The 22,461-nt window shown below is 58.3% G+C and overlaps 1 protein-coding gene across 3 annotated transcripts; it reads left to right on the forward strand.

The window, feature by feature from the left end:
- Positions 1–204: 204 nt before the first annotated feature.
- On the forward strand, positions 205–21,041 carry EPHB3 (EPH receptor B3). Of its 3 annotated transcripts, none has more exons than XM_055083634.1 (16): positions 205–778; positions 9,457–9,521; positions 10,749–11,421; positions 13,778–13,933; positions 14,732–15,082; positions 15,237–15,361; positions 15,523–15,673; positions 15,762–15,870; positions 16,256–16,308; positions 17,364–17,486; positions 17,596–17,843; positions 18,354–18,569; positions 18,681–18,830; positions 18,923–19,116; positions 19,220–19,375; positions 19,481–20,030. In XM_055083634.1, exons 1-16 carry the CDS (start codon positions 673–675, stop codon positions 19,587–19,589), a joined length of 2,985 nt encoding a protein of 994 aa, XP_054939609.1. In that variant the 5' UTR covers positions 205–672; the 3' UTR covers positions 19,590–20,030. The 3 variants fall into 3 exon arrangements, with proteins under 3 accessions (XP_054939609.1, XP_023980079.1, XP_054939610.1); XM_024124311.2 differs by having other exon boundaries at positions 206–778; positions 15,523–15,682; positions 19,481–21,041; XM_055083635.1 differs by lacking the exon at positions 14,732–15,082 and having other exon boundaries at positions 207–778; positions 15,523–15,682.
- The last annotated feature ends 1,420 nt before the right edge of the window (positions 21,042–22,461 follow it).

A 22,461-nucleotide genomic window follows, 5' to 3' on the forward strand; every position in this document is an offset into this window, starting at 1 on the left:
TCTTTTCCTTGGCCCCGCCCACCCCAGTCCTCAGAGAATGAGGGTGGGCGTGATGGAGCCGCCGCCAACTGAACTCCTGCAGAGTGCTCTCGAGGCCGAACCAGCGCGCCTGGCGGTCTGTGAGTGGGCGGAGGGTGGCTGGGGGCGGGGCCTCAGAGATGACAGGCAGGCATCCGGCCCCACCCCTCTCGCCCAGAGCGGCCGCGCCAGCGCCGGGGACAGCAGAAGTGAGTACGTGAGCGGCGCAGCAAGAACCCAGCTCGGACCCCGGACGGCGCGCGCACCCGGAGTCCCCGATCCGAGTCGGGCCCGCAGCAGACCTCTGGATTACTGTGCACACCGAACTACCACCACTTGAGCACTCCCTCCGCGGCCCGCCTCCCCGAGTCCACTGGTTCCGAGCTCTCCAAGCACCCCGGATCCTCCAGGACCGGTCCGTCCAGATTCCCCTGGGACCGACCTGCCCGCATCCCTCAGCATCGCCCGGCTCAAGGCGCCGCCTCGGTCCCGGAGCCGCCTGCCTGGATTGCACCCTCTCCTTGCCTGGATCTCCTGGGACCACCGTGCGCAAGCCTTCTTCGGAGCCCGCCGAGCGGACCCTCCCGCGGGTGCTCACAGCCCGCCGGCGCGGCCCGGCGCGGCTCGGCTCGGCTCCCGGAGCCCGCCCCGGCCATGGCCCGAGCCCGCCCGCCGCCGCCGCCGCCGCCGCCCCTGCCGCTGCTCTCTCCGCTGCTGCTGCTGCCCCTGCTGCTGCCCTCCGGCTGCCGGGCGCTGGAAGGTGAGCGGCGTCGGGGGGCGCGTCCTAGGGTTAAGGTGTGCGGGGTCGCCCGAGCGTGGGCCGGGGAGGGTCCGAGGTGTTGGTCCGATGAGGGCTGGGCGCACTTCGGAGGAGGCTCCGTCACCCGCGCCCTTTCCAGGGGCCGGAGGATGGGGTGGGGAGGACGCCCTCGGCGCCGCCTGGGAGGCTCCAGCTACCTCTGTGGCAGGCAGTCCGCCGGTTGCGGGATCGCGGGCAGCTCGACTCGGGAGAGCGTCTCCGAAAGTCATGGCCCGGCCGTGGGCTTCTGAGGGAGTACCCCGCGCTCATGGCAGAGAAGCGGGGCCCTGGGCACCTCCTGGAGGCAAGGAAGTGTGGGCGACCCACCAGGCAAGGCGGGGGCTCTGAGGCTGGTGCGGTGTTGTGGCGGGTGGAGGCGAAACGGGACTCCCCAGGTTGAGGGGTGGCGTTGGTTCGGAGCCCCTTGGAGTGATCTGTGAGAGTGTGAGTGCTTGCACCCCGCTTTGTCAGGGAATGGCTGCGGGGATGGAGAGGCGGGGGCCTGTTATTGTTTACGGTTTATGAGCGCCAACTACTCACGAGGTGCTGTGTGCACCGGCGTTGCGCGCGGCTCTGCGGCACCCCCTCTGCCTTCTAGCAGGACACCCCGAGTGCTGGGGTGTCCACCGAACCCCTGAGGTTCCGGGGCTTGTCCCAGGTAGTGCCGGAGCCGGTGCCTTACGCATTAGCTGGTGGGAAAAGGCCGGGCTTCTCTCGATGGGTTCTGTGAAACCTGCCGAGACTGCTCCAACTTCCAAACGACTGTGCTTGGATGGGCAGCCCAAGTGTTTTTGGCCCCGGTGGGAGAGTTCGCACACATCCACTTGACGCAAGCCTGAGGGGACAGAGGCACTGACACTGGTTAAACAATAGACAGACAGACAGATGCAGACACAAACGCACAGTTCCCAAAATTTTTGGAGCCATTAAATGAGGGAAGAAAAACCTTCCTTAAGGTGGAGGAAAGGACACCATAGAAATTTGGGGGAAATTGGGATTATAGGCAGTACTTACATTTGGTATCTTTAACAAATCCAGTCACTTTCTTAGTTTAAGAACAAACACTTGAATTCCGTGTGACTTGGTTTGTTTACATGTTCACAATCGGTAAACTTAAAGGTTGGAAGGAAAAAAGAACAGAGTTCTGAGAGAAAGGCATCCTCTGGTGCTTTCTCATTTTCTCCAGGGGAAAAAAACCACTCTTCTGAACGTCTTTTATCTCTGAGCCCATTGGTGCTGACAGACTGATTCACACGGGTGGACGCATGCAAATCCAGACAGACACACCGAGGTCGCGCCCACGCTTGTGCACGCTCACCCACATGTGTGTGATAGGATCACAGGCGTGAGAAACCGGTGTGGGGCTTTGTTGTTGATTGCCTGAAGGGTGTGAGCCAGGGAGCCTGCTGGAGTTCCCAGGTCTGTGTCTTAGCCCAGGAGAGGCGACACAGGCACACGCACTTACAGGACTGTGTGTGCCAGGCCCCAGAGCCCCCGTTGTGGGGTGTGGTGGGTGCTGATGCTGAGAGTGGAGTGGGGGCGTGGTTTGGGTCAGGTGAGCAAGGGGTACCTGAAAAGGCTCACCCCTTGCTTCCTCCCTCCCTTCTTCCTCTTTCCCTTACTTTCTTCCTCCTTTTCACCCCTCACAATCTGCTGGTCCCTCTAGACCCTAGCTGGCTGGCCCTAGCTGGGAGCTGGCATCCAGGCCTCCAGGCCCAGGACCCGAGGGGCTGACCAGGAGGCAGAGGCCTGATGAGCTGTAGCAGCCCAGGAAAGAGAGGACAGTGGGGCCACTGACCTTACTCTGTCCCCTCCTCCCTCAGGCTGTGAAGTGGGATCTGGGGCTATTCCCTGGCTGGGTAGGTGGTGGCTGGGAGGCCAGGCCAGTGTGGGGTGCCCCTAGGAAGGTAGCAGTGCCTTCCAAGTGTGGTTTTCACGAGTTCCTTCACTTTTGCCATATATGAGAACTTAGGGTCTTCCGTTGGCGTGAGAATGAAAGGAAAAAGAGAGATGACGCCTCAGGGCGCTGACCCCAGCCCAGTGGTCTACCTTACCACACTCCTGCTCTCCCTCACTGTGAGATGGGATAGTAGTTGAACCCACCTCTCTCCCTCACTGTGAGATGGGATAGTAGTTGAACCCACCTCCTAGGGCTGTTATGAAGATTGAATCCTAATGTGTGTCAAGTGCTTAGCACAAGCCATTGTTGTTCAAGGATTAACTGTTGTTGTTATTATTATTACCCTAGGGTCTGCTCCTTGGGGAGCACCAGAAAGTGAAACTGGTGTGTACCCTTTCCCTGCTGGAGGGAGCTTAGAGGATGCAATAATGGGAGGAGGAAAAGTTGGTCTGGGGAGGAAGTTGTCCCCCCACCTCCATCTCTCTCCAGCTTTGGGAGGGAAAGGATGGGATAGGAAGAGAGCTGGGTCAGGAGACAACTGTTCTTGATTCCTGCCTGTACCCCATCCCTATTCTGGAGCTCGAATGGCAGGATGGGTGGACCTGGGGGTCCTGGGCTGTGGCCAGAGGACAGGGCTAGGTGGGACTCCCAGCACTGAAGCTCTCTTCAGCCCCCCAAGTTTTATGGGTGGAGGATCTCACTCCCTTGCTCCATCCAGCCTTCCCTTTGGTTTTGCCAGGATTTGGTTTGCTCTTGGCCTTAGGGAGCCTTTAGGCTCTTGGCCTCTGAGGTCATTATATTTAGGCCCAGGGTCCTTGAGCTCTGGGTGCTGTCCCTCATGGTCTCATTGATTAGATGCTGTCTAGCACCTGGTTGTTCTTCCTCCCTATATACTTGGGGTTCATGAAGATTCTGCATCCAAATATCTCATCAGTTTTCCATGAGAATGGAGCCAGGGTCCTTGCTTGTCCTCCTTGGTTGAAGAAACACCTCTCTCCTTGCCCTCTGATTGATTCCCACCTACACACACACACACACACACACACACACACACACACACACACAAATTGCCCTCAAATTTACCCTCACTCACAGGGAAACAGGGCCACCTTGTTGCTCACTCTGCTTTCAGGTAATGTTCCCCAGTCTCCCAAGCCAAGACCATTCTCCCCTTCAGGACCATGAACCAGGGAGTGGGGTCCAGTAGGTGAGCAGAACAGGAATGGGGCGTGGGATAGGAAGGATGTCTGGACCATAGGGTCCTTATACCTCAGATAGGATGAGGAGGTCCCTGCTGGCAAGAGACCCTTTTGAGAAAAAAGAAACAGTTACCAGATGTAAGAGGGGGCGCTGAACAGCCTTCTCCCGGGCAAGCCCTGTAGCTGAGTTGCTGCTGTAGTGGAAGCAGGCCCTGGGGGGGAGAGGCAGTGTGTGACCCATCTCTTTCTCAGAGGCAGCAGCAGTGACCACTGAGTAGGTGGCAGCTGAGAGCGGACAGCGGGCTGGGGTTTCTGTGGCTTCCTCACTTGTTCGAGGGGCCTCTGGCTCTCCAGCCCCCCCGCCCCGCCCCTGTTTGTCTTGAGCTGGCACCTCAGAGCTGCGACAAGGGACAGCAGCAAGGATTTGGGGGAACCAGTTTGCCCATCACTGTCTTCCCTTTAACCAGAACTGCTGCCACCGCCGCCACTGTGGCCTCAGCGGCAGCGAGCTAACCCAAAGCTGCTGTGGGCAAGGCCTCCGCCACCCGCCTTACACTAATTAAACAGCATGAAGAGGCTGAATCACCAGGCCTGCATAGTTTGAAAATTGTAGCCCTGCCTGTTGTGCTGAGTCAAACTGGTTTGTCGGGATTGGGCAGCTGGGAGTGGGGGGAGGGAGACTGGATACATCTGGGCACCTGATGGGGTGGGAGAGGCCCCCTGCCCCAAGGGCTGGCCCTGGCATCGGGTCTCCTGTTGCCTCTCTGCCCCCAGACTCCTGGTCAGACCCTGTGGCTGGGAAACCAGGGAGGGGCTCAAAAGCTAGCTGTTCATCCGTCCTTCTGGCTGCTGGCAGGGCCACAACTGGGGTGGGGGGTATGGATGAGCGCTGAGGCATTTGGGCTCCTGTCCTGTGCTTCTTCCTCACTTCTCCTCCCTCTCAGGTTTATTTAATTATAAATCTCCACGATCTGAGGGGAAGAATGAAAAACAAAATGTGTTCTGTTCTGGGATGCTCCCCTCTCCTCCGTCCCAGACTGGAGGCCCTCGGGGCCATGGCAGGGGGAGGGAGGTGGCCCTCCAGGTCCCATGGCAGGTTCTGCCTAAGACCCCTTTCTCCCCGGGCTGACCACCCTGAGTGTGCAGGTTGGTACACGCGTGTACACACACCGACACACAGGGGAGGAGCAGGATGGGAGAAGACAGGACAGATCCCTTGGATTGGTTGGCTGAGGTAGGGACCCCAGGCGGAAGAGGGGGACCAACTCCGAGGTGACCAGGAGTTGTCTCCCTCTCTTTGCAGGCAGGGTTCCAGGGTGTGCCTTCTTGCCCGGACCCTGCCCCTCTGTCCTCCTGCCCCTGCACGCACGGCTGGCCCAGCCCAGGAGCGTGACCTTTCCCACCACCTCAACGTCCTTGGTCTGGAGTTTGGGCCGGTGGGTTTCTTGCTCCTGTCTCTAGGTTTTTTTCATTCTCTGGTCTCACTGGCATGCCTGTTCCCAGGGTGGGGTGCTCTGTATGACTTGGGGCTTGGGGTTGCTGTGGGGTCTGGCAGCTCCATAAAGTTGTGTGTCCCTGGCCCTTCACTAGGGCAGGTGGCAGGCTTCCAGCACCAGGGTGGCCCAGTGAGGCCCTCAGACACAGGCTGGGTGCCCACGATGTTCTCCTCCTGCTGGGCCCCCAACTTATGTGTTGCCCGAAGCTCCTGAGGCTAAATGCCTTCATCGTGCCACCCCCTCCCCAAGGGCTCAGTGCTGGGGATGGTGCCATTGTGCTGGCAGGGAAGTGGCCTGCTGCTTGGGCAAGGGCTGTACCTGGGGAGGCTGCACCCAGCCACACCCAGAATCATCTTCATGCCCCTGCCCCACCCCTAGCTTCGTGACCTGTGACAGCTCCTGCCTGGGTCAGGGCCACAGGAAGCCGGTCTGGAGCTTGTTCCTTCCCTGAGCCTCTGGCCGAGGCTGCCCCAGTACCTTTGCTTTCTTAGCAGACAGTGCCCTCTCCCAACTCTTCCTCCACCGCACTTGAAAACTCACCTCATAGAAAGAACGTGCTTGTAGTGTGTGCGTGTGTGTGTGTGTGTGTGTGTGTGTGAGAGAGAGAGAGAGAGAGATGTGCATGGAGGATGCACCTCTGAGGCTTTACACAACCTCTAGATATTGATACTTATACTGTGTCTGCATGCTCCTATGGAATGTTTTGGTGCAAATGGGCATCTGTACGTGTGCAGCTGATGCTAGTTGTGTGTGACTGTGTAAGAGCATGTCACCGTGTCTGTACAGGGAAACTGGTGTTTGTGTTTGTACTTGACTACACTCAAGACTGTGACTTGTGGTTGGCAATAGTGTGCAGTTGGGTGTGTAGGGAGAACGCACTGTTGAATACATGTGCCCTCACGTATGCATATGTCTCAGGAAATCCGCACATCTGAGGGCTGTGAGAGTGAGTCTTTGCCTAAGGCAAGCCCAATCTGTGTGTAGGAAAGACTCATTGTATATGAATGTCTCAGGAAGACTGATCTGCTTGTACCATATGTATCCGTGTGTCCGTCAAAGACAGACTGTGGCTGTGTGTGAAGCCGTGTGTGTGTTTGCGGGTGGCTGTGGCTTTGTGTTTTTGTCCACCATACGTGTGAGTTGTCGCTGTTTGGCCCCAGTGGTGGGAACGAGGCCAGCCACTGAGAACTGGGTGATGTGTGTACGTCTGTGTGTGCACAGGCGGGGGCCACACAGCTGCTGCCACGTGGCTGTTCCCCGCGGCCCTGTGAAACCTGAAAGGGGTGCTGCTTTCCTTCTGAGCATTGAAGCCCCAGTCCCAGAACATCCCAGAAAGGCCTGGTGGCCACTTCCCTGCTTGCTTCGTGGGTTGCTGGGGTTCCCTGCCTGTCCTGTATCGGGGAGTAGCCACTTGGTGGGACAGAGGAAGGTGCGGGTGCAGTTGGCAGCTGGAGAGTGTGGAGATTGCTCCCTCATTCCTCTTTTGTCCTTGTCCCCTGTACCTGTATCCTTTACCCCCCGCGTGTGTACCTACACACACACCCACACCCACACATGCCACACACATAGAAAAGGTGGGTTCTGTTGGGCTGGGTCTCTCCCTGCCCCACCCCCCAGACAGATGGATTCTGGGGACCCCCCCTCGCCATGTTCTTCCTGAGGCAGGGACCCAGGCACCTCAGAGTCTCCCTCTTGCTGAAGAGAGCAGGCCCCTCCCCTCCCCCAGAGAGCAAGCCCCCTCCCCACCAGGGTGACCGAGCCCTTCCTCAGGCACACATGACTCGAAATCTAAGTCCTCCCCTCATTAATGGGAAAAATGTGCCGAGATTGAGCGATGGCCAAGGCTGAGCGATGGCCGAGGGCCGATCCCCGCCCCCTCCCTTTCTCGCTCCCCAGAAATTAAACAGAAACGAAGAGCCTCTACCCCACCAACCTCCCCCCGCCCCCTTTCCCCCACTCCTCCTCTCCGAGCGGGCGCAGGGCTTGTTTTAAACTGCGGAGGAATCTGGCTGGAGCGGGGGAGGGGCTGAATATTTGGGCTTAAACGGTTCCAGATGGGTTTGGCACTGGCTGAGCAGAAGGAAGTGAGGGAGATGGAGGAGGGAGGCAAAGCGAGGGAGCGGTGGGAGCCCTGGCCTGCTCGGCGGCGGGCGGCGGGCGGCGGGCGGCGGGCAGACAGGCAGGCGGACTGGCTGGGGGGAGGGGCTGCGCTGGGCTCGCCGGCTCCCAGGGACCGCGGTACTCCGCGCCGCTGGCTAGCGAAGAGGCTACTTGGCAGCCTCCCTCTCTGTCTGTGTGTCTGTCTCCTGGGGCCTCCGTGTCTCTCCATCTCGCTGTCTTTTGTAGTCCACCGCCGGCCATCCCGGCTGTCTGATCCTAGCCAGCCGGCTCCGCACATCCCTCCAGTTGGGTGCCGCCCACCATCCGCCTGCTCCGCCCGCCTGTCTCCCTCCCTGCCTGCCTCTGGGGCCCCTGCTTCTGCCTGTCCCCTCTTCCCTCCCGTACCCCTCTACCCCCCTGCTAAATGTCTGTGTCTGTCTGTCTGCCAGAGGGGCCCGTCAGGCCACCGACGATGAAGCTGGGATAGCTCATCCTGCAGCCAGGCCCTCCAGGGACCAGCTGCTGCTGCAGGAAGGCGAGGGAGCCTCACTCCCCAAAGTGAATGGCTGCTGCTCGCTGCTCCCTTTGCCTCACATGAGGGCCTGGGGCCACAGCTGCCTCATCCACCATCCTGGGCTCAGACCCAGACTGCAGGAAACTGGCGAAGGCCGCAAGCCTGGAGCCTGTGGGGTTTGGGTCTTTCCCTTCCTGGATACCTCCAGCCTGCCCCATTGTTGATGTAGAGGCCTTCAGAAGTTCTGGGGCGGCCCTGCCCCATTCCAGCTTGGAGTTGAGGGGAGAACTGCTGGCTGTCTTCCAGGCTATGGGAAAGGACTTGGGGCCTCTTTCCTGCTCCTAGGTCTAATGTTGGGGTCACACTGTCAGAGAGGAGAGTTTTCAAGCCAGAACCCAGGATCCAGGTTCCTAGGGGAGCAAGTTTATGTCAGAAACATTAATAGGCCCCTCCTGTGGCCGAGCAAAAGGAAACATAAAAAAATCTGAAGCTCAGAACAGGATCGGTGCTATGACAAAGCACCTGGCTCTGGATGCATAGAGGAAGGCATCCAACCCTAACTTGGTGGAAGGCTTCCTGGAGGAGGTGACATCTTGGTTGGGACCTAAAGTATACACAGGAGTTTTCCAGGCTTTCTCTGTTCCCTCTTTACAGAGGGGCATATTGCAGTCAGAGTGCCCCGGTTAAGGGGTTAGTTGTGGAATCAGATAGACCTGAATTTGAGTCACCTTTCAACTTTTCACCTCAAGTCCTAACAGTTTTACCTTACGCCCTATATATACTGTATCTGGGCAACAGTTTTCTCATCTGTAAAAGAGGTACGCCAACAGTACTTTTATCCAAGGATTGCAGGAAGAACTGAACTAGCTCTAGAGGAACTAGTCTGGGCCTTGGTGGCCCTCACCCCATCCTCAAAGGGCATTCCTGTCCTGTCCTCCAGAGGTGGTCTGTGGGAGGCTGGGTGAGAGTGGGCTCTGGCCTGTGACTGCTCTTCCCTTCCCCTGGGCGTGTGTGGAGCTGGGCCTTTGTGCTGGGAGTGGAGTCAGGGGAGGCCTGAGCAGCAGGGTCTGAAGCACACGGCCCTTTGTTCCAGGATAAAGGCCCTGCCAGCCCCTTTGTGTGGAGATTAGCAGAGCCTGTAGGTGTGTGAACTGGCCCTGGCTTCTGCCTCATTAACCCAGACCTGGGGTCAGCAGCTGACACCCACTCCCAGCTGGCCCGACAAGACATCTTTGGGGCTATGACATCTCTGGGGGTGGCTGCAGGGTCTCCTCTGGGCCAGGGGAGCTGAGGGTTTGGGGAACTTGGGGGTGGGGTAGGAGTACCTGGTGGGAATCAATGTCTGGCGTCCTGGCCTTTCGTGGGCAGCCTCCTCTTTCTCTTCATCCTAAACTTGGCCCCTGACCTTTTTTCTCTTTTTGCTCCCCCAGAGACCCTCATGGATACAAAATGGGTGACGTCTGAGTTGGCATGGACATCTCATCCAGAAAGTGGGGTAAGACTTCCCCACCGTTTCTCCCGAGTGTTGGTTTCCAATTAACCCTTGCAGCAGGGCTCAAGAAGGACTGCCTCTGCCCACTGCTTGTCAGTTCCCCCTCTTGCGGCATCCCCATCCTCTTCATCTGTCACCTTCCTCCTTGGCCTGATGGTCCATTTCTGTGAGTGTTTTCATCTCTGACTCTTCAGCCTGCTTCTGTCCCCCCTCCCCCATACACACCATCTTCGTCTCATTCTTCCTCTGCCCCACCCCCAGCCTGTCTTCAGCCTATTTCCATCCCTCTCCTGCCTGACAGCCCTTTGCATGTCTGTCCTGACCATCTCCCTCCTTTCTGGGTGCTTGGGAACAAGGAAACCTTGGTTCCAGATCTCTGACTTGCTGTGTGACCTTGAGCAAGACAGTTTGCCTTTCTGGACCTCCATTTCTTGACTGTTACGTTCCTGTAGTCCTGACATCTCTAAAGTGTTCTAATTAACCTCCCTAGATGTCCTTCACAACTACACTAAGTTCTGGAACACTGGATTTGGGTGATATTACAGGCCCTTAGTCACCAGACCTGACTCTGTGACCTTGGGCAAGTCCCTGCCTTTGTGAGTCTTGACTTCCTCTCCTCTGGAGTGGGGACAACAGATGTATTGGATAGACTAAGAAGTTTGTTTGGGTTTTTCCGTGAGATGTTACGGAAAAAGCTGAACGAACTTTTTGGCCAACCCAATACCTTATTAAGGAGCTGTGAAGGTTAAATGTGATGGTAATAGTGATAACCAAAGTTTATCGAATGCTTGCTCTATCTGTATCAGGTATTGGTGCAAGCCCGTTACATATATTAAACTGATTTAATTCCTCACAGCCTCATTTACTTGCAGTCAGTCCCACTTTATAGACAATGAAATTGAGGCATAAAGATAATAAACATTATAGCTAATTCTCACATAGCACTTACCAAGTGCCCCATTCTAAGTGCTGTAGTCATTTAAAGTCATTTATTCCTTATACATCTTTTTCTTACCATGTTACAGATGGGGAAGTGGGGGCACAGGGAGGTTAAGTGACTTACCTGTAGTCACACCACAAGCAGAGAACTGGGATTTGAACCCACGTAGTCTGTGTGCTCAACCAGTACACCATGGAAGCATCTCTGTGAAGTAAATACAGCAGATCTGAGCATGTGATAAGCACCTGGCAAATGCCGGTGCTTACTCTCTGTCTTTTTCACTTGCACAGTGGGAAGAGGTGAGCGGCTATGACGAGGCCATGAACCCCATCCGCACGTACCAGGTGTGTAACGTGCATGAGTCAAGCCAGAACAACTGGCTTCGCACAGGGTTCATCTGGCGGCAGGACGTGCAGCGGGTCTACGTGGAGCTCAAGTTCACTGTGCGTGACTGCAACAGCATCCCCAACATCCCTGGTTCCTGCAAGGAGACCTTCAACCTCTTCTACTATGAGGCTGACAGCGACGTGGCCTCGGCCTCCTCCCCCTTCTGGATGGAGAACCCCTACGTGAAGGTGGACACCATCGCGCCCGATGAGAGCTTCTCGCGGCTCGATGCCGGCCGTGTCAACACCAAGGTGCGCAGCTTCGGGCCGCTCTCCAAGGCCGGCTTCTACTTGGCCTTCCAGGACCAGGGCGCCTGCATGTCGCTCATCTCCGTGCGTGCCTTCTACAAGAAGTGCGCCTCCACTACCGCAGGCTTCGCGCTCTTCCCCGAGACCCTCACTGGGGCTGAGCCCACCTCACTGGTCATTGCCCCTGGCACCTGCATCGCCAATGCCGTGGAGGTGTCGGTACCCCTCAAGCTGTACTGCAACGGTGATGGGGAGTGGATGGTGCCTGTGGGTGCCTGCACCTGTGCCACCGGCCACGAGCCAGCTGCCAAGGAGTCCCAGTGCCGCCGTGAGTGGGGACTGGCCTGGGGAGGGTCTGGGCCACAGCCGCCCGCTGCCCCCTACCCACCGCTTCCTACCTGCCAGACAGGGGGGTCTGGCCTCAGGTCTGGGGCAGAGGGAGGAAAGGGAGGAGGGGTATCAGGTGCAAAAAACACGGTGCAAGGAGGGAGATGAGAGAAAATGAGGAGAGACACCAGGATACTAGGAGAAAAAAATGAAACTAAAGAGAGAGGAAGGAAGACATGGAGAATCCTTGACAAGGAGGCACCTGAAGAACATACTCAGAGTCTCGGGAGGCCAGCAGAGATGCCCGTTTGTCCAGCGCCACGTTTACATTTCACCCTGCAAGTACTAGGTGGGACCCAGAGCTGCAGGCACCTCGTGCTTGGCCGTTTTACCTGGAGGGTCTCATCTGCATCTTGAGAAGCAGTATTTATAGCACAGAGGTTAGGGACCCAGTCTCTGAAGTCCTGAGTCCTGACTCTGCCACTTAACCATCTGTGAGACCTTGGGCAAGTTATTTAACTCTTTGAACCCCGGTTTCCTCATGTGCAAAATGGGGACATTAATGGTGACTCCTTCGTGGAGTTGTAGTGGGGCTTAACTGAGTCAGTGCATGGCAGCCCTTGGAACAGTGCCTGGGACGTGGGGAAGCACAGCACCATGTACGTGTTAGCTGTGACTCTCAGGAACCCTGGGATGCATGGGGGACAAGGATTGTTTGGTCCTGGTTTCATATACGAGGAGGTTAGGAGGCCGGTCTTGGGTGGCTTGCCGAGACTCATAAGACCTCACAGTGTGCTAGAGTTTCCAGCTATAACACCCGTTCATGAGAGGTTCTCTCATCTGAGCCTTACCACAACTTTGTAAGGTAGATTCCAGCTACATCTCCTGTTTAGCCAATAAGAAGGCTCAGAGAGGTTCTGCACTCTAGGCCTCATAGCTGGGAATGTGGGAGCTGGGACTGCAGCCTCATCCAGTGCTGTACCATGCAGGCCAAGGTGCTGAAAGGCCTTGTCTTCTGTCCCCTCTGCCCTGTTCTCCCTCCTGGCACTTGCAGCCTGAAGCTGCTGGGGATGGGAGCTGGCTGTTAGCACAACACTCAGTATAAGGGGGCTGGAGGCCCAACCTGGCTGTGAGGCCCAGTGTCGGGTGCTGTCGTGGGAAGGTGAACAGTGCCTTGCCCTGCCCCTCTCCACTTCTCTATGGGAACTTGCCCCCAGACTTCCTCCTCCTAAGTGGAGAAAGGGGTGGGGGTGATGAGCCTGACAACCTGAAGAGCGGCTAACACTCTGCAGGTCCCTAGCAGGAAATGCACGCTGGTTCCCATAGCAACCAGGCTGGCCTGGCCCCTGCCCCCTCTCCCACTGGCTCAAAAGAGCTGGGATGGAATATCACCTTAGTTGAGGGAGATTAAACCGCAGAGAAGGGCACAGACCCAACTCTGGGCATACCACACCCCGGACGACCTCCCCAAAGGCAGTTGTATATGGTCAGGGTGACCATATGCTTTAGTGTGTCCAGGGCAGTCCTGGTTTATGCCTGTCATGCTAACGTGATTATTACTAGTGCCCGCTTTCACTCTCAAAATAGTGCAGTTTGAATAATAAATTATATGGCCATCATAGATATGGGGACTCTCCAGAGCCCAGGCCCAAACAGAGGCTCTGAAGGGGTGTTCAGGCACTGAGCTCTGGGCTCCCTTTGGGGATTGGGGTTCCCCTCATGGATGCGTTGAGGCCTCTGAACTCCAGGTGACCCCAACCTTCCTTCCTGCTTTCTTTCTCTCCTTTTCTCACCCCTCTTCAGCGCCCACCCCTGCCCCAGGGCAGAAAGGAGCTGCTGCCCTGCTCCTGGTTGGGTGGGGAGAGAGGTTGGCTGTGAAACTCAGAGGCCCCACCTCCTGGCTGTTCTGGGGTATTCTTGAGGATCTTCAGGAATAATTATCCTTGAGCTTCAGGGAGGGGTGGGGGCATCCCAGCAGAGTAGAGGCTGCTGCCAGCCCGCTAGTGGTCTCTTCCCGTCCCCCTCCCTCCTCTTCCTCCTCCTCCCTCTCGTCCCTGCCTCGACAAGTCCAGGCTGTCCAGGTGATGGAGCTGACGTCTTCGTCCGTGAGACCCCAGAGTTGGGGGTCGAGGGCGGGGCAGGGGCGAGGAGGAGTTCGCTGACGTGGGGTTTCCACGGGGCAAAAGGGCCTTTTGTAGCTGCAGCTGGACTTAGGCAGTACCAGCACGGCCCCCGCAGTCTGGGAGGTGGGGGGGCCGAGACCTGTGCTTGGGAAGGGCCAGATTCCCACGGAGGTGTGGCGGGTTGGTGTCTGCACGGATGGAGGTGAGACGTCCATCCTCTTCTCCCCACCCCAGCCTGTCCCCCTGGGAGCTACAAGGCGAAGCAGGGAGAGGGGCCCTGCCTGCCCTGCCCGCCCAATAGCCGCACCACCTCGCCAGCCTCCAGCATCTGCACCTGCCACAGTAACTTCTACCGCGCAGACTCCGACCCTGCAGACAGTGCCTGTACCAGTGAGTGAACGCGCGTCCTCATACTCTCCCACTCCAGGCCTTCCCTCTGTGGGCCAGCCTGGGGGTGCCTGAACAGCCTCTATGAATAGCTTCACTTTCCACATAGGATAACTGAGGCTCAGGGGGGTTAGATGTTGTGTTCAACATGGCACAGGTAGGAAGTGACCGGCCCTGAGCCAGAATCCAGGTGAGCTGAAAGGCTTAGCCCTTCCACCAACATTTAATAAGCATTTGTTAGCTCCTCCCTGGGTATCAGAAACTGGCTAGGACCCTCTAGTCCATTACTCCTTCCTCTGTCTAGAGCTGCTATTCTTTTGGCCCAACTCTAACCAGAGAGGGGACCTCACACCCCTGGGGCAGCCTGGTGTCCTGCTTTTTCCCTGCTTCGGCCTTTGGTGCCAGGAATTGCCAGGCGCCAGGGATGTGGAGGAAAAGATACAGTCACTGTTCTAGGAGCTTGCACCCTGGTGGGAGAAACAGATGTGAAAACAGATAATGACCATATAATGTGCTAAGTGCTGGGCTGGAGGGATGCCCAGGAATTGTTACAGGAATGCAGAGGATGGGAAGAGAATGGATCAAGGAAGGTTTCCAAGAGGAGGTGACCTCTCAAGTTGAGCCTCAAAGGCCAAATAAATAGGAGTCTGCCCAGTGAAGAAGTGTAGGAAGGGTATTCCGCTTATTAAAGCAGAGGCAAAGGCGAGGAGGTAGGAAGCAGCTTGGAGTGTGCAGGAACTCTGGACAGACGGTGGTCCTAGGGCCCTAGCTCACTGTGCTCTCCTTCCACCTTCCCCACAGCGGTGCCATCTCCGCCCCGGGGTGTGATCTCCAATGTGAATGAGACCTCACTGATCCTTGAGTGGAGTGAGCCCCGGGACCTGGGTGGCCGGGACGACCTCCTATACAATGTCATCTGCAAGAAGTGCCATGGGGGCCTTGGGGCCGGGGGCACTGCGACCTGCTCACGCTGTGATGACAACGTGGAGTTTGTGCCTCGGCAGTTGGGCCTGACAGAACGCCAGGTCCACATCAGCCACCTGTTGGCCCACACGCGCTACACCTTTGAGGTGCAGGCAGTCAACGGTGTCTCGGGCAAGAGCCCTTTGCCCCCCCGCTACGCGGCTGTGAATATCACCACAAACCAGGCTGGTGAGGAGGGCACACAGGAGGGTAGGGCCCGGGTCATCTTCCCCCACATAGAGCTGAGGTTGCCTGGGGCACAGACCATCAGGGGTCCCATATGGGAACTGGGTCCTTGGGAAGGATGCCAGGGCCCGTGATGAGCCCCCCGCTCTTCCCCTAGCCCCGTCTGAAGTGCCAACACTACACCTGCACAGCAGCTCCGGAAGCAGCCTGACCTTGTCCTGGGCGCCCCCAGAGCGGCCCAACGGAGTCATCCTGGACTACGAAATGAAGTACTTTGAGAAGGTCAGAGCCTCAAGGGGCAGGAGGAAGCCTTGGGACAAGAAGATTACCCCAGATAGTGTCAGGGGCCCTTGGGAGAAAAGCCTTGGGTACTGAGGGCGGGTGGGCAGGTGCCGATGGGCGTCAGGACCCTCTGAGACACAGCCTTCCTCCTGGTATTGCAGAGTGAGGGCATCGCCTCCACAGTGACCAGCCAGAAGAACTCCGTGCAGCTGGACGGGCTGCGGCCTGACGCCCGCTACGTGGTCCAGGTCCGCGCCCGCACCGTAGCTGGCTATGGGCAGTACAGCCACCCGGCTGAGTTTGAGACCACAAGTGAGAGAGGTACACACCCCCACGCACCTGTCCCTGCCCCTGTCCACACTTTCCACCCCACCACTCACCTGTCCCTCCCTGTCTCCAGGCTCTGGTACCCAGCAGCTCCAGGAACAGCTCCCCCTCATTGTGGGCTCTGCCACGGCCGGGCTTGTCTTTGTGGTAGCTGTTGTGGTCATTGCTGTCGTCTGCCTCAGGTACTCCCAGGCCCAGGGGCCGACTAGAGCTTCCCTTTAGTGCCCTAGAGCCCTCTCGCCACATAGGTGAACCATCACCCACGTCAAACCTAGAACCACAGCCTTCCTAGGCCCAGGCTATCCTAGTCGGAAAGGCTCTCTCCAGTCCATGCCTATGTCCTTGCCCTGTCCCCTCCCTGTCCCCTGAATCTACTGGCAGATTCCCTCAGGGACCAAGTCCACTGAGCCTCTTGCCTGGAGACCAGTGGCAGCTGTAGCCACTGACCATAGCACCAGGCACTGGGCCGTCCCCTATGCTCTCTGCCCCTCCTGTGAGCCCAAGGGTCCCCTGAACGGAAGGAGCTGCGGACATGTCTCATGCCTCCCCTCCACCCTGCCCCTCCAGGAAGCAGCGGCACAGCTCTGATTCGGAGTACACGGAGAAGCTGCAGCAATACAGTGAGTTTGCCTCCTCATCCCAACCTCCCAAAGCTCCCTTGGTCCCTGCAGGGCTTGGAGACACCCCTTTCCCTGTCTGGGACTTTATTCCTTTAACTCCTACCCTGGCTGCCCCCTCCTGCTTCCAATTAAGTGCCATTTCCTGAGCCCCTACCTCACTCCCGCTAGCCCCAGAGATGAGTGAGATGTGACCCCTGTCCTCAGGGGTAGTCAGTCTTGTGAGAAAGACAACATAGGTATACACAGGAAACAATGAGAGAACAATTAAGTGTTAAGCTGGGTGTTCCTGGGACAGAGGGCAGTGAGAGTTCAGAAAAGAGGAAGGCTTCCTGGAGGACGTAGCCTTGGGCTGAGCTGAGCCAGGTGGGATAAGCAGGGTTTAGAGAGGTTGGGGAGAGCATTCCTGGCTAGAGGAGCCTCTGGAAGGTAGGGGGTGGGGTGGGCAGAGTGCCCGACAGGGCGGGCAGTGAGAAGGCTGGTTTGACAGCCGCTGGGAAGCCAGGCTGGGTAGTTGCGGCCGGTCCTTGGAGGGTCTTGGAGGGTCGTGAAAGGCAGGCAGAGGAGTTTGGACTTGACTGCACCACCGGTAATCTGAAAGGCTCTCAAGCTGGAGAGCAATACAATGAAAGCATTGTTGTAGGAAGACAGGTATGTGGGCTAGATTGGTGAGCAAAGTCTAGAGGCAGAGAGCCCAGCTGGGAGGCTATTGCAGTAGTCTGGGTGTTGATGGCCTGGACAAGGTCGGGGCCAGTGGGAATGAGGGGAGGGACGGATCTGAAATAGGTTTTGACACGATGAGAGATGAGGGAGAAAGAAGAAGAATCCTAGGTGTCTAGCTGTTACGGTTACTAGTTCTCACCAAGAGGACAGTGGCGGGGTGAGGAGGGGCAAGTTCTGGCTTCAACAGAGGGATACGGAGCAGGTTTAGCAGAGAGGCTGGGAATGTGTTCCTGTCTGGGGGAAGAGCCTGGGGCAGTATCCCGGGTCGCAGAGTTCCCTCACTGTCCCCAGCTCGAGGATCTCGCCCCCTCTCACACCCACCTTTTCTTCCTTAGTTGCTCCTGGAATGAAGGTTTACATCGACCCTTTTACCTACGAAGACCCTAATGAGGCTGTGCGGGAGTTTGCCAAGGAGATCGATGTGTCCTGCGTCAAGATTGAGGAGGTGATTGGAGCTGGTGAGTCCCCTGGGGCACGGTGGGGAGGAGAGGCTGGTGGTGACCCCGAGGGAGGGCAGAGGTGGTTGGGTACAGAAATAGCTTACTGTCTGTGCCCTGTGCCCTGCAGGGGAGTTCGGGGAAGTGTGCCGGGGTCGGCTAAAACAGCCTGGCCGCCGGGAAGTGTTTGTGGCCATCAAGACGCTCAAGGTGGGCTACACAGAGAGGCAGCGGCGGGACTTCCTCAGCGAGGCCTCCATCATGGGTCAGTTTGACCATCCCAACATAATCCGGTTGGAGGGCGTGGTCACCAAAAGTCGGCCAGTCATGATCCTCACCGAGTTCATGGAGAACTGTGCCCTGGACTCCTTCCTCCGGGTAAGAGCCAGCCCCAGGCCCCTCCCCCTCTTCCTCCCCCCACCCCCCAGAGAGCTAGGTTGGGCAAACCACCCCCTCCCACAAGTCAGGCAGACCCTATTCAGGTCCAAATATTTACCGAGGTGGCATGGTGCAGGGAAAGAGCTGGGCCTTCAGAGCCAGAAAGACCAGAGTTCTCATCCTGACTCTGCCCGCCCCCTACTGCCTGTGTGACCTCAGGTTTTACTTAACCTCTCTGAGTCTCAGCTGCCTTGGTTGTAAAATGAGAACGGTAAGAGTTATTTGGGTCCTCACAGGGGTTAATTGGGTTGATATATACAGATGCCGGCCACACAGGAGGGCTGCTTCCTTACACTCAGTGCACGATGGACATGGTCAGAGGGGTAGATGAGGCATGGTCTTGGAAGGCTTGGAGAGGGTGGGCAGGCGGGCAGGCAGGAAGGTCTTGGGTGGGCCCGGGGCCAGGCAGGAGGCAATGGGCACCCCCTTGAGCCTGCTTGTTGCCTCCAGCTCAACGACGGACAGTTCACGGTCATCCAGCTGGTGGGCATGCTGCGGGGCATTGCTGCCGGCATGAAGTACCTGTCTGAGATGAACTACGTGCACCGAGACCTGGCTGCCCGCAACATCCTTGTCAACAGCAACCTGGTCTGCAAAGTCTCAGACTTTGGCCTCTCCCGCTTCCTGGAGGATGATCCCTCTGATCCTACCTACACCAGCTCCCTGGTACAGGAAGCCGCTGGGAGGGAGACTGGGGGCGGGGCCAACCAGGCAGGGGCTCGGGGCTGGGGACCAGCCCCAAGACATAGGGTGAAGGGCGTGTGCCCCCCCCACCAGGGCGGGAAGATCCCCATTCGCTGGACCGCCCCAGAGGCCATAGCCTATCGGAAGTTCACCTCTGCTAGTGACGTCTGGAGCTATGGAATCGTCATGTGGGAGGTCATGAGCTATGGCGAGCGACCCTACTGGGACATGAGCAACCAGGATGTGAGTGGGGCCAGCCAGAGCGCTCGGGTGGGTGGGAGCTGGCTGGGGAGCAGAGTGGTGGCTCACTCCAGGGTTCCCTGCTCTTGGCTCAGGTCATCAATGCCGTGGAGCAGGATTACCGGCTGCCCCCACCCATGGACTGCCCCACAGCACTGCACCAGCTCATGCTGGACTGCTGGGTGCGGGACCGGAACCTCAGGCCCAAATTCTCCCAGATCGTCAACACCCTGGACAAGCTCATCCGCAACGCCGCCAGCCTTAAGGTCATCGCCAGTGCCCAGTCTGGGTCAGTTCCTCTGCCTCTGCCCCTGCCCTGCTCCCAAGCCGGCAGCACTACCCCTGCTTCCCCTGACATCAGGACTCATCAAGTCCCTCTCTTCTCCCCACAGCATGTCACAGCCCCTCCTGGACCGCACGGTCCCAGACTACACGACCTTCACGACAGTTGGTGACTGGCTAGATGCCATCAAGATGGGGCGGTACAAGGAGAGCTTTGTCAGTGCGGGGTTTGCATCCTTTGACCTGGTGGCCCAGATGACCGCAGAGTGAGTGTGCCTCACATTTGGAGGGGCAGGGCTGGGGGCCCTGAGCTGGGCTCAGAGTGGTGGGCATGGGGGAAGGGACTGACTGTGCCCTTGGCCCATCTGCAGAGACCTGCTCCGGATCGGGGTCACCTTGGCGGGCCACCAGAAGAAGATCCTCAGCAGTATCCAGGACATGCGGCTGCAGATGAACCAGACGCTGCCTGTGCAGGTCTGACACCCAACTCCCACTGGATGGGTGCCCTCCAAGGACTGTGCAGGGACTCTGACCAGCTGGCTGGACTTTTGGACTTTTGGATGCCTGGCCTTCGGCTGTGGCCCAGAAGATGGAAGTCTGGGGAAGGCCCAAGCTGGGACTTCTCCTCCAGGCCTGTGCTCCCTCCCCAGGAAGTTTGCCCCAAACCTCTTCATATTGAAGATGGATTAGGAGAGGGGGTGATGACCCCTCCCAAGCCCCTCGGGGCCCAGGCCTTCCTGTTCTCCAGTGGGGGATCCCCACCACCTCAGACTTGGCTATTCTTCAGTGCTGGAGGTCCTGGCACGGTCAGGTGGGGAATAAACCTGGGTTCCATAGGGCCCAGCCCTGGCAGGGGTCTGGCCCCCCAGGTAGGCAGAGAGCAGTTCCTCCCTCAGGAACTGGAGGAGGGAACTCCGGGAATGGGGAAATGTGACACCCCCATCCTGAAGCCAGCTGGCCCCTCCAGTTTGCACAGGGACTTGTTCTGGGGGCTGAGGGCCCTGCCCCACCCCCACCCTTGGTGCTGTCATAAAAGGGCAGGCAGGGGCAGGCTGAGGAGCAACCCCTTGCCCCCCAGAGACTGACTCTCAGAGCCAGAGGTCGGATGTGAGTGAGAGAGTGTGTGTGTGTGTGTGTGTGTGTGTGTGTGTGTGTGTGTGTGTGTGTGTGTATGTATACGCACTGGCCTGCACAGAGAGTATGGGTGAGAGCTTGGCCCTCTGCCCTGCCGTGGGGCCAGCTGGGCCGTCAGCGAAATAAAGGCAATAAGATGATTCTTTTGCCCCTTCTCATTCGACTTCCCAAGGCAGGATTCCCTGATGCCCTCAAGTTCACAGTCCCTCAGCACCAGCCCTTCAGAATTCCCAGGAGTCATTGGGAGGCCAGATCCAAGCCTCTCCAAGTACAACTTCCCTTTTATGCTTCAGCCTTGCTGCATCTAACTTCTTGGAAGTGGGGCAGTAACAGTAGAGAGCGAACTACCCCAGAGCTCCTTCCTTCTAAGGCCCAGGCCTTCCCAGGGGCTGTGGAGTCTGGACTGTGTTTTACAGATGGTGTTTCACACCCATTGTCTCTGAGGGGGCTGGGGGTAGAGGGAGTTGGTCAGCTCCCAGGGTCACGTGGCCCCGGACAAAGGGGATGAGAACCCACTGGTGTTTGGATGCAGAGGCCAGCTCCTTTCAGCAAGTGTCAGTGGAGAAGTGTGGCTCCTCTTTACTGAACGATTACTATGCTCCTGGCACTGGGCTAAACCGCTCCATTTATACACGGATCTTATTTAATCTCACAACAACCCAGCCAGGGAAGGAAGTATTTTTATCTCCTTTTTACAGAGGAGGAAAGGGAGAGGTTAAGTAACTTGCCCAAAGTCGCTGAGCCAGTAAGTGAGGCCCGAGGCTGGATTCCCACCCAGAGACTGCACACTTGAAAGGTTCAGAGGATAAATAACCAGAACCAGGGAGAGGGTTAGGAAAACAGCTTCTGGAAATAAATGTCAAAGGAGAAAGGGGGTGGAGTGGGCGTGTGGCTCAGAGGCCCCTTAGATGCAGAAACACGCAGGGAGGTGGGGTGGGAGGTATGTGCAGTCACTTTCCCAGTGTCAGAAGGAGGGAACCTTGGGCAGTAAACCTTGGTGGGGCATGGAACAGGTTTCCAAAGCACCTGCCCATCCGGGTCTGGCTGGACCCGGGAGGGAGTGTGGACAAAGCCTCACAGATCTCGCACATCTCTCCAGGTAGGGCAGAGCTCCGTAGAGGAATTCTAAGTGGGGGCAGTAGCTAGGGGGAGGCGATGCTGCAGGTGTGGAGGCCCAGGCAGCTATTTCAGGTGCAGGGGACCGGCCCCGGGAGGCAGGCCAGGCCGGCGGGAATGGAGTTGGTCTAAGGCGGAGGTGGAGGGTTTCGGCCCGCCGGCTCAAAGCCTGGCGGGGGAGAGGGTCAGGGGCGCGGCTGTCGCGCGGTGCCGGCTCCGGGGCCCGCTCTGCCCCTTGCCGCGCGCTCCCGCTGTGCGGCTCTGGGGCTTCTCCCGCCGCGCCGCTCCTTAGTATTCCCCCCACGGAGCCCAGCAGAGCTGCAGAGGCTGCCCGGGGGAGGGGCGGCCCCGGGGGGTGGGGCGGGAGGCGGGGGGAGGACCCGGGGATCGGGGATCGGGTGGGACGGAGCTCCTCCACCGAGCCCTCCTTTCTTCCCTGGTTGGGGACTCTGCCGAGGGCGGGGGCTCGAAGGGACGATGCGGAGCCCCGAGGCCGCCTTGGGCCCGGGCGCCGCCGCTGTCAACGGCGCGAGGTGTGGCGGGCGGCCAGGGGAGGGGACGCGGTGCTGAGTGGCGTCCTGCACACCCTGCGCCGCATTCCCGGGCTGAGGGCTCAGATAAAGGGGAGGGGGCGTTCCAAGCTCCTGCTCAAGTGTCCACTTCCTACTCCCGAGGCTGCGGAATGGGGGAGGGTCCGTGGCCCGCGTCTCCTGGAGTGACCCCCTAACCTATTCCTTCACTCTAATCATTTTAGCAGGAGTCTGGGCTGGGGGCTCCGCAGGAAGAGGTAAGGCATCGCCGCCTACTGGGTAGGCCGAGGGAGCGGGACAGTTGGGCGCTGAGCGCCGGGGGTGGGGTGGGGGGGGTAGGGGTGGGGGGTTGGGAGCCGCACAATGAAGGGACACTTGTTGTGTGTGCGCTCCAGGCTGAAGATTTCAAGGGGCGTCTGGGACTCAGCAATCCGGCACAGCATAGAGAACAGAGGGGGGGGGGGGGGGGGGGGGGGGGGGGGGGGGGGGGGGGGGGGGGTAGGGGTGGGGGGTTGGGAGCCGCACAATGAAGGGACACTTGTTGTGTGTGCGCTCCAGGCTGAAGATTTCAA

The sequence above is a fragment of the Physeter macrocephalus genome, unplaced genomic scaffold (genome assembly GCF_002837175.3).
Source record: "Physeter macrocephalus isolate SW-GA unplaced genomic scaffold, ASM283717v5 random_1739, whole genome shotgun sequence".
Classification (NCBI taxonomy): Eukaryota; Metazoa; Chordata; class Mammalia; order Artiodactyla; family Physeteridae; genus Physeter; species Physeter macrocephalus.